The sequence below is a fragment of the Lolium perenne genome, chromosome 5, assembly GCF_019359855.2.
Source record: "Lolium perenne isolate Kyuss_39 chromosome 5, Kyuss_2.0, whole genome shotgun sequence".
NCBI classification, from domain to species: Eukaryota; Viridiplantae; Streptophyta; class Magnoliopsida; order Poales; family Poaceae; genus Lolium; species Lolium perenne.
The window spans coordinates 134535224-134551036 of record NC_067248.2 but is presented as its reverse complement, the minus strand read 5'-3'; the positions used below and the strand labels follow the sequence as shown (position 1 = coordinate 134551036).

General features: G+C 44.4%; 1 protein-coding gene and 1 long non-coding RNA gene across 4 annotated transcripts; one reads left to right on the top strand and one right to left on the bottom strand.

The window, feature by feature from the left end:
* Positions 1 to 30: 30 nt before the first annotated feature.
* LOC127304817 (uncharacterized) lies at positions 31 to 729 on the bottom strand. Its single transcript, XM_051335397.2, has one exon. It carries the CDS (start codon positions 709 to 711, stop codon positions 142 to 144), a length of 570 nt encoding a protein of 189 aa, XP_051191357.1. The 5' UTR covers positions 712 to 729; the 3' UTR covers positions 31 to 141.
* A 3335-nt stretch (positions 730 to 4064) lies between these two features.
* Positions 4065 to 9337, top strand: LOC127299961 (uncharacterized). 3 transcript variants are annotated; one of them, XR_007850811.1, is made up of 4 exons: positions 4065 to 4232; positions 4316 to 4523; positions 7973 to 8229; positions 8789 to 9337. It is a non-coding gene; the product is annotated as an uncharacterized lncRNA (long non-coding RNA). The 3 variants fall into 3 exon arrangements; XR_011745017.1 differs by having other exon boundaries at positions 7973 to 8281; XR_011745016.1 differs by having other exon boundaries at positions 7973 to 9337.
* Positions 9338 to 15813: the final 6476 nt, after the last annotated feature.

The window sequence follows — 15813 nt, the reverse complement described above, 5'->3', positions numbered from 1 at the left end:
GAATATCATCAAACATTTCGGATCGATTCATTTTCAGATAATGGAGGTGTAAACATCCTCAAAAAGGAATTTTATTCAGAACATAAACAAGTTATCTGACGGGAAGAAAAAAACAGATACGAAGAAATATAAACGTTGCACTCAGATCAATTGTCTGATCAAGGCGACGCCGAGCTTTGCTAGCTGGAACGCGTTGTCGTCCTCCGCTGTGAGCGGCGATGTCACGTGGCTTTGGCCGAACAAGCTTTCGCACTCCTTGGCCGCGGCTGCCGACTTCTCGAGAGAAATGGTCGCCTCGGCGAACTTCCCGTCCTTAACAGCGGCGGCGCAGGCGGGCTGCAACCCCAGGATGCCCTGGTACAGCGCCTGGCACGACTGGAGGCACGGCGTGGTGGCGCTGCGACCATCTGCCTTGCCGCGGAGCAGGCCGTCGATCTTGGCCTTCGTGCTAGTGGCGCTGGCCGTGAGGTGGTCGACCGCGACCACGACGAACTCCTTCGTGTCTGAGGTATTTCTGCTGCGGCCGTCGGAGCGGAGGGTGTCCACGCAGAACTGGATGCCGACGTACTGGTCACCGCCGCAGGCGGACTTGCATACAGGGAGCACGAAGTCAACACCAGCGGTGACCTGAGTGTGAGGGCCTGAAAAGAGGACGGCGGAGAGGAAGAAGAAGAGGATGCTAACGCTGCTCATACCGGAGGATGTGGCCATTGCCGTTTCAGTGGTGGAGATGGAGATTCTGAGGTATACGTGTGTTCGTACGTGTGCATATATATAGGCGAGAGTTTGCCTTGACTGGCGTTAATCACGCACAATCAAGGATTTTATTACTATTAATCCGCGATCGCTGTGATGTAACTTACCAATAATGATGCACGTCTTTATATGGTTTACTGAATTTGCTATACTACTATACTTGCTGTGAGTATACTATATACACATTGATTAGGGCAAATTGGGTTGCAGTCTTGCAGATGTGGTAAATCAAATGCATTGATTAGGGCGTAAAGGAAACAAATTGTAATATGTAAATACCAAAAATGCTTTTAGCCATTTTTTATATCTATATATATGTACCCATACCTATTCTCTAACACTAGAAGGGATACCCCGCGCTGCGGCGGGAATCTTCCTAAAGAATTTTGTTGTTTAAATGGAAGGGTATAGGCTCACAACATATAAACTATGAAACGCGGCGGTTGAGCATTTCAATTTCATGTTGAAATTTATATGGTACAGGACAGAACAAAATAAAGCATCTTGGTGAGCTAATGAACATATCAGGAATCCGCTTTGATTGGTTCGGTGCAATTGAACTAATGAAACTTGTGGAAATCTTAACAATGCCAAAGTGAAGATAATACACAAATGAGGCCAATGTCCAAAAGAAACATTACTGCAGAAATAAAATATTCTATATGTATATACATTTCTAAAAAAGCAAAAATAATAAGTGGAGAAGGAGGCATTAGAGTGACATACCAAGACAAAAATTGCTTGTAACTAATAAAGCTTGTGGAGATGTTAGCCAAGCCAAAGTATAGAGTAAATGAATTAGTATATTTGAGCAGAGAATACAAAAATGAGACCAATGTCCAAAAGAAACATTACTGCAGAGATAAAATATTCTATATTTATATAAATTTCTAAAAAAGCAAAACTAATCAGTGGAGACGGTGGAGTTAGCGTAACATACCATGACAAAATTGCTTGTAATTTTTGTTCACTGCTGATGCCTTGAGAAATAATTGTATGCGATGTTAAAACAAATTAGTAATGAATGGTGAATATACTGCCGTGTATGTGACCTTATAGGACGTAGGAACATGCACAAACCGGCTTATTTTTAAGTGGAGCATCGGCCAACGTAAATTAGCATCCATCAGAGCTACCAGACATTTCATCAACACAGAGCATGCATCGGTGAAAATAATTCCTTTCCTGCCATAACAATGTTCTCTACCATAATACAAAGAGTTAGAATGTTTCCTCCATATACAAACAACACTGGTAGAAAAAGGGTCTTCCATTCGTCCCCATTAGTCCCCAAAATATACGAACCGTGACTAATGGGATCTTTAGTCGCGGTTCGGGAGGCGAACCGCGAACAAAGGCCTGGGCCTAGGGCGCTCGGTGGCCAGCTGGTGCACGGGAGGGGCTTTAGTCGCGGTTGGCCAGGCCAACCGCGACTAAAGGTGCCCGAAGGCCTTTAGTCGCGGTTTGCCAGGCCAACCGCGACTAAAGCCCCTCCCCTATATATACCCGTTCAGCACACTCACTTAGCCATTTGGTGCCACTTTCTTCACAATCTTCACAAGTGGGTGGTTGGTTTGATTTTGGTTCCTCTTATGCATAGAAGGTGTTCGATGAAATGCCCGAGAGATAGAAAGAAACATGATATGAAGTGTCCGAGCCACACTTGAGCTTTCTCATTTATTTTTCCTCGATCGCGGTTAGCAACTTGAACCTTTCATGTGTCATTGATAAAATATGCATGTGTGTAGTTCATTGTTTAATTTCTATTATTTGTAGCTAGTTAGTTTAACAAATGCATGATGGTTAATTATATACTTTATATAATAATAATGCAGATGAATCGGCAATGGATGTACGGTAACCGACTCTCCGGCGAGTGCAATACGGGTTTGAAAGATTTCCTCGTAGTGGCTAATGCGAACAAGCAGGGGTTTTTGTTACCTATCCATGTGTGTGCTGTAAGAATCAGAAGGGATACTCTTCCTCGAGAGAAGTTCACCTGCACCTGCTTCGACACGGTTTCATGCCAAGCTATAATTGTTGGACCAAGCATGGAGAAAGAGGGGTTATAATGGAAGAAGATGAAGAAGGGGATGATTTCATCGATGACAACTATCTTGATCATTTCGGTGATACTTTCATGGAGGATGCTGAAGGTGGGGAAGGTGAAGGGGAAGGTGAAGAAGAGGCACGTGATGAGCCCGTTGATGATCTTGGTCGGACCATTGCTGATGCACGGAGATGCTGCGAAACTGAAAAGGAGAGGGAGAATTTGGATCGCATGTTAGAGGATCACAAAAAGTCGCTGTACCCCGGATGCGATAATGGTCTGAAAAAGCTGGGCTGCACACTGGATTTGCTGAAATGGAAGGCACATGAAGGTCTATCTGACTCGGGATTTGAAACTTTGCTGAAAATGATGAAGAATATGTTTTCAAAGAATAACGAGTTGCCCGCCAGTACATACGAAGCAAAGAAGGTTGTCTGCCATCTAGGTTTAGAGGTTCTGAAGATACATGCATGCATTAACGACTGCATCCTCTATCGCGGTGAATACGAGAATTTGAATGAATGTCCGGTATGCACTGCATTGCGTTATAAGATCAGAGGCGATGACCCTGGTGACGATGTTGAGGGCCAGAAACCCGAGAAGAGGGTTCCCGCCAAGGTGATGTGGTATGCTCCTATAATACCATGGTTGAAACGTCTGTTCAGGAACAAAGAGCATGCCAAGTTGTTGTGATGGCACAAAGAGGACCGTAGGTCGGACAGGGAGTTGCGACACCCCGCAGATGGAACGCAATGGAGAAAGATCGACAGAGAGTTCAAAGATTTTGCAGCTGATGCAAGGAACATAAGATTTGGTCTAGGTACAGATGGCATGAATCCTTTTGGCGAGCAGAGCTCCAGCCATAGCACCTGGCCCGTGACTCTATGCATCTACAACCTTCCTCCTTGGTTTTGCATGAAGCGGAAGTTCATTATGATGCCAGTGCTCATCCAAGGTCCGAAGCAACCCGGCAACGACATCGATGTGTACCTAAGGCCATTAGTTGATGAACTTTTACAGTTGTGGGCAGACCTGGTGTACGTGTGTGGGATGAGCACAAAAAAGAGGAATCTTCTCTTTCTTAATAGATGGCTCCATTTTGCTGGTATTGCAGCGAGCCACGTCACCTGATTAACCCTCCCCTCATTGTTCCAGCCGTAGGTCACGTTTTTACGCCCAGACCGCCGACACGCCACGAGCGCACGAGCCGAACAACAGCAACTTCGGCGCCAGACACACGCGCCTCCGCAGACCGAAGGCACCGGCCCATGACCAGTTCGACATATGTTCGCTTGCGGAAAAAAAGCGGCACCACGACTCTGTTCATCTTCCTCGCGTGGTCGCCCCATAGATCTCTCCCCCACCTCGCTCGGTTTGTCTTCGTCCATCACCACCGCTCGCAACGGGAACGGGTAACTCCACGTTGGTACGTGCCGACTCCCCACCCTACTTCCTCCTTCCTTTTGCGCAATCCCTAAATCCCTCAAGTATCCCTTCTCAATCTGGCAGGTGATCCCCGGCTCCGGATTTCGTTTGCTCCTACCTCAAGACCTCCGGATTTCTTAGGATCCAATCTGGCAGGTTGATCCCCGACCATGGATTTCGTCTGGACCTTCGGATTTTTTGGGATTTCTTTCGAATTCATTGGGATTTCTTTCAGATTTATAGGGATTTCTACCGGATTCATCGACACTGAGCACAATGCCTTCCTCCATTGGTACATACTATACTCTACTCTCCTCTTAAATTTTAACTTATTTTTCATGGCACAATATCAGTCCAACTTTGGCAAGCAATTTCCCCCCGGCTTACCTTTTTTTAGCTACACACCGTATCTGTGAACCACATTTTTGGCTGAATTTTCTGAATCCAGTAGTAATGTTGGTTTTATTTGCCTATTATAAAGCTACATGAACTGCATTATTGATGTCTACGGGTGCTTCTATTCTTGTAGACAGTGTTGGGCCTCCAAGAGCAGAGGTTTGTAGAACAGCAGCAAGTTTCCCTTAAGTGGATCACCCAAGGTTTATCGAACTCAGGGAGGAAGAGGTTGATACGTCTCCGACGTATCGATAATTTCTTATGTTCCATGCCACATTATTGATGTTATCTACATGTTTTATGCACACTTTATGTCATATTCGTGCATTTTCTGGAACTAACCTATTAACAAGATGTCGAAGTGCCGATTCTTTGTTTCTGTTTTTGGTTTCAGAAATGCTAGTAACGAAATATTCTCGGAATTGGACGAAATCAACGCCCAGGGTCCTATTTTGCCACGAAGCTTCCGGAAGACCGAAGAGGAGACGAAGTGGGGCCACGAGGTGGCCACACCCTAGGGCGGCGTGGCCCCCCCCTTGGCCGCGCGGCCCTGTGGTGTGGGCCCCTCGTGCCGCCTCCTGACCTGCCCTTCCGCCTACTTAAAGCCTCCGTCGCGAAACCCCCAGTACTGAGAGCCACGATACGGAAAACCTTCCAGAGACGCCGCCGCCGCCGATCCCATCTCGGGGGATACAGGAGATCGCCTCCGGCACCCTGCCGGAGAGGGGATTCATCTCCCGGAGGACTCTACGCCGCCATGGTCGCCTCCGGAGTGATGTGTGAGTAGTCTACCCCTGGACTATGGGTCCATAGCACTAGCTAGATGGTTGTCTTCTCCCCATTGTGCTTCATTGTCGGATCTTGTGAGCTGCCTAACATGATCAAGATCATCTATCTGTAATTCTATATGTTGCGTTTGTTGGGATCCGATGAATAGAGAATACTTGTTATGTTGATTATCAAAGTTATGTCTATGTGTTGTTTATGATCTTGCATGCTCTCCGTTACTAGTAGATGCTCTGGCCAAGTAGATGCTTGTAACTCTAAGAGGGAGTATTTATGCTCGATAGTGGGTTCATGCCTCCATTGATATCTGGGACAAGGATGAGAAAGTTCTAAGGTTGTGGATGTGCTGTTGCCACTAGGGATAAAACATTGGTGCTATGTTCAAGGATGTAGTTACTGATTACATTACGCGCAATACTTAATGCAATTGTCTGTTGTTAGCAACTTAATACTGGAGGGGGTTCGGATGATAACGTGAAGGTGGATTTTTTAGGCATAGATGCATGCTGGATGGCGGTCTATGTACTTTGTCGTAATGCCCAATTAAATCTCACTATACTCATCATAATATGTATGTGCATGGTCATGCCCTCTTTATTTGTCAATTGCCCAACTGTAATTTGTTCACCCAACATGATGTTTATCTTATGGGAGAGACACCTCTAGTGAACTGTGGACCCCGGTCCAATTCTCTATACTGAAATACAATCTACTGCAATACTGTTCTACTGTTTTCTGCAAACAATCATCTTCTACACAATACGGTTAATCCTTTGTTACAGCAAGCCGGTGAGATTGACAACCTCACTGTTTCGTTGGGGCAAAGAACTTTGGTTGTGTTGTGCAGGTTCCACGTTGGCGCCGGAATCCCTGGTGTTGCGCCGCACTACATCCCGCCGCCATCAACCTTCAACGTGCTTCTTGGCTCCTCCTGGTTCGATAAACCTTGGTTTCTTTCTGAGGGAAAACTTGCTTCTGTGCGCATCATACCTTCCTCTTGGGGTTCCCAACGAACGTGTGAGTTACACGCCATCAGAGGTCAAAGATATCCCTCTCATGCAACCCTGCAACCACAAAGCAAGAAGTCTCTTTTGTCTCCAACACACCTAATACACTTGTCAGATGTATAGGTGCACTAGTTCGGCGAAGAGATAGTGAAATACATGTGGTATGAATGTATATGAGCAGTAGTAACGGCACCAGAAAATAGCTTGATGCTACAACTGGCGTGTGGTTGATGGTGGTAATATTGCAGGCAGTACGGATGCAGTAGAACAGTAAACAAGCGATTGCAGTATTTGGGAACAAGGCCTAGGGATCGTACTTTCACTAGTGGACACTCTCAACATTGATCACATAATAAAACCACTCTACACTCTGTTGTTGGATGATGAACACCACTAATTGTGTAGGATTACACGAACCCTCAATATCGGAGTTAACAAGCTCCACAATATTCGATATTCATGTTTAAATAACCTTAGAGTGCACGATAGATCAACACAACTAAACCAAGTACTAACATAGCATGCACACTGTCACCTTCACACTATGAAAGGAGGAATAGATCACATCAATACTATCATAGCAATAGTTAACTTCATAATCTACAAGAGATCACAATCATAACCTACGCCAAGTACTACACGATGCGCACACTGTCACCATTACACCGTGCAGGAGGAATAGAGTACTTTAATAACATCACTAGAGTAGCACATAGATGAATAGTGATACAAAACTCATATGAATCTCAATCATGTAAGGCAGCTCATGAGATCATTGTATTGAAGTACATAGGAGAGAGATTAACCACATAGCTACCGGTACACCCCTTAGCCTCGATGGAGAACTACTCCCTCCTCACGGGAGACAGCAGTGTTGATGAAGATGGCGGTGGAGATGGCAGCGGTGTCGATGGAGAAGCCTTCCGGGGGCACTTCCCCGTCCCGGCGGCGTGCCGGAACAGAGACTCCTGTCCCCCAGATCTTGGCTTCGCGATGGCGGCGGCTCTGGAAGGTTTCTCGTACCGTGGCTTTTCCGTATCGAAGATTTAGGTCAGGGACCTTTAAATAGGCGAAGAGGCGGAGTCGGAGGGGGTACGGAGCCACCACACAGTAGGGCGGCGCGGCCCACACCCTGGCCGCGCCAGCCTGGTGTGTGGGGCCCCCAGGGCTCCCCTCTGGCGGCTCTCGGGTGTTCTGGAAGTTTCGTCCAATTCTAAGACTCTGGGCATTGATTTCGTCCAATTCCGAGAATATTTTCTTACTAGGATTTCTGAAACCAAAAACAGCAGAAAACAGGAACTGGCACTTCGGCATCTCGTCAATAGGTTAGTTCCGGAAAACACATAAAATCATCATAAAGTATGTATAAAACATGTAGGTATTATCATAAAACAAGCATGGAACATAAGAAATTATCGATACGTCGGAGACGTATCAATTATTTTTTAGTGTGTATGGCATAACTAATGTCACTTTGTTACACCGGTGTTAAGGTGTACTGACCACAAAAACGTAACATGTTTAATACTAACATGTTTTTGACATTGATAAGCATGAAATGATGCAGCCTCAAATATCTCTTCTGAAGGTTGCGAGCGTCTTCTGGTCTTAGCTGAGCCAACAAGGGTCTATCAATCGGTTCAAGTGGTCGTGCTCCACTTGGTAAGGAACACACAGGCACAGGGCGTGGAATACATCATCAGCTTCAGGTTATAAATAAGCTGAGCTGAAGGACCAGTCAACTTAGAGGCATGTCAGTCTGTTCATCATCATTTTATCCAAGCTGGGGCAATTTCCTTTCTCTACAGGGTACATGCTACTGCTGTCTATCATCACGTTTCTCTTGAAGCACAATACTCGGGTACAGTTAGTCCTTTACTCGGACATAGTGACATCTTCCACATGTTTGGACATCTATGTAAACACTACAGTGTCGCACAATATTCAGTTCTAACTACTTATTATGTTTCTCTGTCAACAATAAGCTTTTGTTCCTCTTCCACTTACGAGGGAAGACATCTAATTAAGTCAGTTACCTTATCTCATTTCTGTTGATTGCTAAATTGCTCAAGGTAGCATAATTAAATTGCATTGTTGCTTATTTGGTTTATGCAAGTAATGCTATTCTAACTACAGACTTTCTGTTGCTTGCTAAATTGCTCAAGGTAGAATGATTAAATTGTATTGTTGTTCATTTGGTTTATGGAACTAATGCTATTCTAACTACAGACTTGAATGGAATTTATATGGTGATGATACATTTTATCACTCATGTACCTTTTCCCCAAGTAGTCCAAAACTCTAAATATACATCATCATATTTTTTTTAAAAAATGTTGCTAATTTATATGGTATAAAATTTCTGCAGCAACGTCAATCTGCCTTATCTTCTAATCTCCCGCTAGATCTAATCTAGCATCATCTCAATGCAGTCATCATGCAACTTTTGAATTCAGTTTCCAGATTTTAGAGAAACATGCAAGGATCTCTACAATAGCTACCAGTACCACGACATGAGTACCTGAAGATGAATTCAATATTTTCGAACCTTCAAGTCCACCAAGGCCACATTTTCTCAGTAATATCTATTGCCTCACCCAGATTATATTGACGGAGTTTATTGAAAATCTATCTCCATATATCGAATAATGGGAATCTATTTCTGGTCTGGTAGCAACTCTTTGCATTCTGAAACGTGCTTGGGGTAACTGATCTCAAAGGACTATTAAATGAAGTTGGTAAATTCTATAATTGAAGCTTTTGATTATTTCTGAAGATATAAGGAGTCAGGTGAGTGTTGCAAGTACTGCTTTCTATCGATACTCTGATAATTCACTTAACTTCAAGCTTACAACCTGTCTATTGAAGTGTGCACATATTATTTTGAATTGCTTCTTTTAATTGTACTTCGGGGATATATGAGTACATGCTGATTATGTTTCTATTTACAATTATCTTCCTTTTGTGCTTAATAACTCCTCCGTCTTGCACTCTGTATTCACCCGAAATACTTACTGTTAGACCTTCCATTTTGTTTCTAATGTTCTTTTAGTAAGCATGTCCTACTTCAGGGACTTTCAGCAATGTGTCGTCATGGAAACATGGGGCAGTGCAGGCAGACTACGACAGTGGTCATTTATAATTAATACAAAGTATTCTTAATGCATGACTATAAAAAATCTTGATTAATACTACAATAGTACTGCTATTTTCAGCTGAATTTATTATTATTTTTTAAATTTGACGTCCAAGAAATTACAGGATTGTCCCCAAGTAAGTTCTGACTGATTGCATATATGTTGTCCTTTGGTGTTAGAAAAAACAAGGAATATTTACTGTAAACAATGTGTAATGTTCTTGACCAAATAGTAATACCAATTTCAGAATTGATATGAATAACTAATGTTTTATTCATTTCCATTATTGTTCCATGTATGTGCCACCTAATTTGAGTGCCGCAGCAACGCGCGGGGAATCATCTAGTTTGACCTACGAGCGTTGCTTTTCGTAACCATCAACGATTGGTCTGCTCTTAGTAACCTTTCGAAACTGTCAAATAAGGGATTCAATGCATGCACGCACTGCTTACATGAGACTGAAAGTGTATATTTGCCAAATTGTAAGAAGAACGTGTACCTTGGGCATCATCGATTTCTTCCGAAAATTCATAACGTAATAAAGAAAGACAAGCATTACAACGGCAAGGCAGATCACCGGCCGAAGCCTGCGGAACATACTGGTGCTGAGGTATTTGATATGGTCAAGGATTTGAAAGTCGTCTTTGGAAAGGGTCCTGGCGGACAATCAGTTCCGCAGGGAGCTGACGGGCACGCACCCATGTGGAAGAAGAAATCTATATTCTGGGAGCTAGAATATTGGCAAGTCCTAGATGTCCGCTCTGCAATCGACGTGATGCATGTTACGAAGAATATTTGCGTGAACCTCCTAAGCTTCTTGGGCGTGTATGTGAAGACAAATGATACAAAGGAAGCACGGCAGGACCAACAACATTTGAAAGACCCTAATTACCGGCATCCGAAATGGTTTCAAGGTCGTGCCAGCTACGCTTTGACCAAAGAAGAGAAGGTCATCTTTTTTGAATGCCTGAGCAGTACGAAGGTCCCGTCTGGATTCTCGTCGAATATAAAGGGAATAATAAACATGGCGGACAAAAAGTTCCAAAACCTGAAGTCACACGACTGCCACGTGATTATGACGCAATTGCTTCCGATTGCTTTGAGGGGGCTCCTACCGGAAAATGTTCGAGTAGCCATTGTGAAGCTATGTGCATTACTCAATGCAATCTCTCAGAAGGTAATCAATCCAGAAGATCTACCACGGCTACAGAACGATGTGGTCCAATGTCTTGTCAGTTTCGAGTTGGTGTTCCCGCCATCCTTCTTCAATATTATGACGCACCTCCTGGTTCACCTAGTCGAAGAGATTTCCATCCTCGGTCGTGTATTTCTACACAATATGTTTCCCTTTGAGAGGTTCATGGGAGTATTAAAGAAATATGTTCGTAACCGTGCTAGGCCATAAGGAAGCATTGCCAAGGGCTATGGAAATGAGGAGGTAATTGAGTTTTGTGTTGACTTTGTTCCTGACCTTAAGCCGATTGGTCTTCCTCGATCGCGGCACGAGGGTAGACTAAGTGGAAAAGGCACGATCGGAAGGAAATCAACGATATGTATGGACGGCCATTCTATGACTGAAGCACACCACACAGTTCTGACCAATTCCAGCTTGGTGGCTCCGTACTTTGAGAAACACAAGAATATTTTACGCGAGGATAACCCGGGGAAGCCTGAATCCTGGATTAGGAAGGCCCACATGGAGACTTTCGGCAGTTGGTTGAGAAAACATTTAATGAATGACAATGATGTTGTAGATCAGCTGTACATGTTGGCCAAGACACCATCTTCGACTATAACGACTTTCCAAGGGTACGAGATAAATGGGAATACATTTTACACGATCGCCCAAGATAAAAAGATCACCAACCAAAACAGTGGTGTCCGCTTTGATGCAGCAACCGAGAATGGGCAAAAGGTCAGATATTATGGTTACATAGAGGAGATATGGGAACTTGACTATGGACCCTCCTTTAAGGTCCCTTTGTTCTGGTGCAAATGGTTCAAGCTAACAGGAGGTGGGGTAAAGGTGGACCAGCAATACGGAATGACAATGGTGGATTTCAACAATCTTGGTTACCTTGACGAACCATTCGTCCTAGCGAAAGATGTCGCTCAGGTTTTCTATGTGAAGGACATGAGTAGGAAACCGATGAAACGGAAAGATAAGAAAACGATCAGTACATCATGCGATGATCCAAAGTGTCACATTGTTCTTTCAGGGAAAAGAAACTTCGTGGGAGTGGAGGACAAGACAGACATGTCAGAAGATTATAATATGTTTGGTGAAATCCCGCCCTTCATAGTGAACACCGACCCAAGCATTAAGTTAAATGATGAGGATGCTCCATGGATACGGCCCAATCGTAAGCAAGCAGGGACACAAGGGAAGAAATGATGTGTAATAATTTATTGTACCAAACTTTGTTGAATGGATCATGTGAATTATATTATCTGTGATGTGTTTGGTGTCCATTTTCGAATGATTCGATTGATTCGACATACCACTAATGATACATGAAATTTGGAGTGACTTAGTCATACTCCTGCCTAGGCGTATAATATGCATACAGGAAGCTGCAGGATGATCCATATGGACGCGTCTGCCAATCAGGTTATCATCGATGCGATAGAAATAAGAACGCATCCATGCATGATGGGAAAAGGACTAGAGGAGCCGTAATTGCATGGGATTTGGTGGATCTAGCATTGCCGAAATTGATTGGCCATGCCATAAATACCACTAATGATACATGAAATTTGGAGTGACTGTAGGATAACGTTGCATAGAAAACAAAAAATTTCCTACCGCGAACACGCAATCTAAGCCAAGATGCAATCTAGAAGACGGTAGCAACGAGGGGATATCGAGTCTCACCCTTGAAGAGATTCCAAAGCCTACAAGATGAGGCTCTTGTTGCTGCGGTAGACGTTCACTTGCCGCTTGCAAAAGTGCGTAGAAGATCTTGATCACGATCGCTTCCGGCGCCACGAACGGGCAGCACCTCCGTACTCGGTCACACGTTCGGTTGTTGATGAAGACGACGTCCACCTCCCGTTCCAGCGGGCAGCGGAAGTAGTAGCTCCTCTTGAATCCGACAGCACGACGGCGTGGTGTCGGTGGCGGTGGAGAACTCCGGCGGAGCTTCGCTAAAGCTACACGGGAGATATGGAGGAGAGGGGGGCGGCTAGGGTTTGGGAGGGGGTGGCCGGCCACTTCAATGGGGCCGCCAGCTTGTGGTCTTGGGGTGGCCGGCCCCCTCCCTTGGCCCCTCATTATATAGGTGGAACCCCAAGTGTTGGACTCCAAGTCTTCGAATAAGACCCGAACCCAAAACCTTCCATAGAATAGGGAAACCTACCTAAGCTAGGACTCCCACTTGAGGTGGGAGTTCCACCTTCCATGGAGGGGGTGGCCGACCCCCTATGGGGGAGTCCACTTGGGACTCCTCCCCCACTAGGGTTGGCCGGCCATGGTGGTGGAGTCCCACCGGGACTCCACCTTCCTTGGTGGTTTCTTCCGGACTTTTCTAGAACCTTCTAGAACCTTCCATAGAACCTTCCGCATCATTTTAATTCACATAAAATGACATCCTATATATGAATCTTATTCTCCGGACCATTCCGGAACTCCTCGTGATGTCCGGGATCTCATCCGGGACTCCGAACAAATATTCGAACTCCATTCCATATTCAAGTTCTACCATTTCAACATCCAACTTTAAGTGTGTCACCCTACGGTTCGTGAACTATGTGGACATGGTTGAGTACTCACTCCGACCAATAACCAATAGCGGGATCTGGAGATCCATAATGGCTCCCACATATTCAACGATGACTTTAGTGATCGAATGAACCATTCACATACGATACCAATCCCTTTGTCACGCGATATTTTACTTGTTCGAGGTTTGATCTTCGGTATCACTCTATACCTTGTTCAACCTCGTCTCCTGACAAGTACTCTTTACTCGTACCGTGGTATGTGGTTGATACGTCTCCGACGTATCGATAATTTCTTATGTTCCATGCCACATTATTGATGTTATCTACATGTTTTATGCACACTTTATGTCATATTTGTGCATTTTCTGGAACTAACCTATTAACAAGATGCCGAAGTGCCGATTCTTGTTTCTGCTTTTGGTTTCAGAAATCCTAGTAAGGAAATATTCTCGGAATTGGACGAAATCAAAGCCCGTGGGCCTATTTTTCCACGAAGCTTCCGTAAGTCCGAAGGAGAGACGAAGAGGGGCGACGAGGGGCCACACCCTAGGGCGGCGCGGCCCCCCTTGGCCGCGCGGCCCTGTGGTGTGGGGCCCCCGTGCCGCCTCTTGACCTGCCCTTCCGCCTATAAAAGTCTCCGTGACGAAACCCCCGCATCTGAGAGCCACGATACGGAAAACCTTCCAGAGACGCCGCCGCCGCCGATCCCATCTCGGGGGATCCAGGAGATCGCCTCCGGCACCCTGCTGGAGAGGGGAATCATCTCCCGGAGGACTCTACGCCGCCATGGTCACCTCCGGTGTGATGTGTGAGTAGTCTACCCCTGGACTATGGGTCCATAGCAGTAGCTAGATGGTTGTCTTCTCCCCATTGTGCTATCATTGTCGGATCTTGTGAGCTACCTAACATGATCAAGATCATCTATCTGTAATTCTATATGTTGCGTTTGTTGGGATCCGATGAATAGAGAATACTTGTTATGTTGATTATCAAAGCTATGCTTATGTGTTGTTTATGATCTTGCATGCTCTCCGTTATTAGTAGATGCTCTGGCCAAGTTGATGCTAGTAACTCCAAGAGGGAGTATTTATGCTCGATAGTGGGTTCATGCCTTTGTGAATCTGGAGGAGTGACAAGAACCACTAAGGTTATGGATGTGCTGTTGCCACTAGGGATAAAACATTAGTGCTATGTTCAAGGATGTAGTCACTAGTTACATTACGCGCAATACTTAATGCAATTGTCTGTTGTTAGCAACTTAATACTGGAGGGGGTTCGGATGATAACCTGAAGGTGGACTTTTTAGGCATAGATGCAGTTGGATGACGGTCTATGTACTTTGTCGTAATGCCCAATTAAATCTCACTATACTCATCATGATATGTATGTGCATGGTCATGCTCTCTTTATTTGTCAATTGCCCAACTGTAATTTGTTCACCCAACATGCTGTTCGTCTTATGGGAGAGACACCTCTAGTGAACTGTGGACCCCGGTCCAATTCTCTTTACTGAAATACAATCTACTACAATACTGTTCTACTGTTTTCTGCAAACAATCATCTTCCACACAATACGGTTAACTCTTTGTTACAGCAAGCCGGTGAGATTGACAACCTCACTGTTTCGTTGGGGCAAAGTATCTTGGTTGTGTTGTGCAGGTTCCACGTTGGCGCCGGAATCACTGGTGTTGCGCCGCACTACATCTCGCCGCCATCAACCTTCAACGTGCTTCTTGACTCCTACTGGTCCGATTAAACCTTGGTTTCTTACTGAGGGAAACTTGCCGCTGTGCGCATCACACCTTCCTCTTGGGGTTCCCAACGGACGTGCCAACCACACGCATCAAGCAAATTTCTGGCGCCGTTGCCGAGGAGATCAAGACACGCTGCAAGGGGAGTCTCCACTTCTCAATCTCTTTACTTTGTTTTTGTCTTGCTTAGTTTTATTTACTACTTTGTTTGCTGCACTAAATCAAAATACAAAAAAATTAGTTGCTAGTTTTACTTTACTTGCTATCTTGTTTGCTATATCGAAAACACAAAAAAATTAGTTTACTTGCACTTACTTTACTTTATTCATCATGTTTCCTTTTAATTTTACCACAAAAAACATACCGGTAGGACGTGGGTCTATAGTTGGGAGAAATAATATAGAAGAATTTTTCAATCATGTTAGTACTATTGAAAATTTCGAAGATAGACACTTGGTAGACCTTGCGCCTACTTATGAAATTGCTGCTGCGCATTTAGTTCGCCTGTTGGAAACTAAATTTGTTAATCTTAATCCTATAATCCAACACATGTTTTTCACACTTGGCGATATGAAAGAAGGGGAAAAGAAAGATTTTGTATTAGAAACCCTTCTTAGAGAATTTGGTGGTCTAGCAAGAGAAGCTAGAAAGGTGTTTGCTAAATTTAATATGCTTGGTTCTCCTACTAATTTTGTTAGTCTCCTTGAAAAGATGGATATGGATAGAATAAGATACACTAATAATATTGATGATGGAGGGGAGATCAAAGCACCAATACCATG

Coding starts and splice junctions, on each gene's coding strand:
- LOC127304817 (XM_051335397.2), bottom strand. CDS start 711: ATGGCCACATCCTCCGGTATGAGCAGCGTTAGCATCCTCTTCTTCTTC.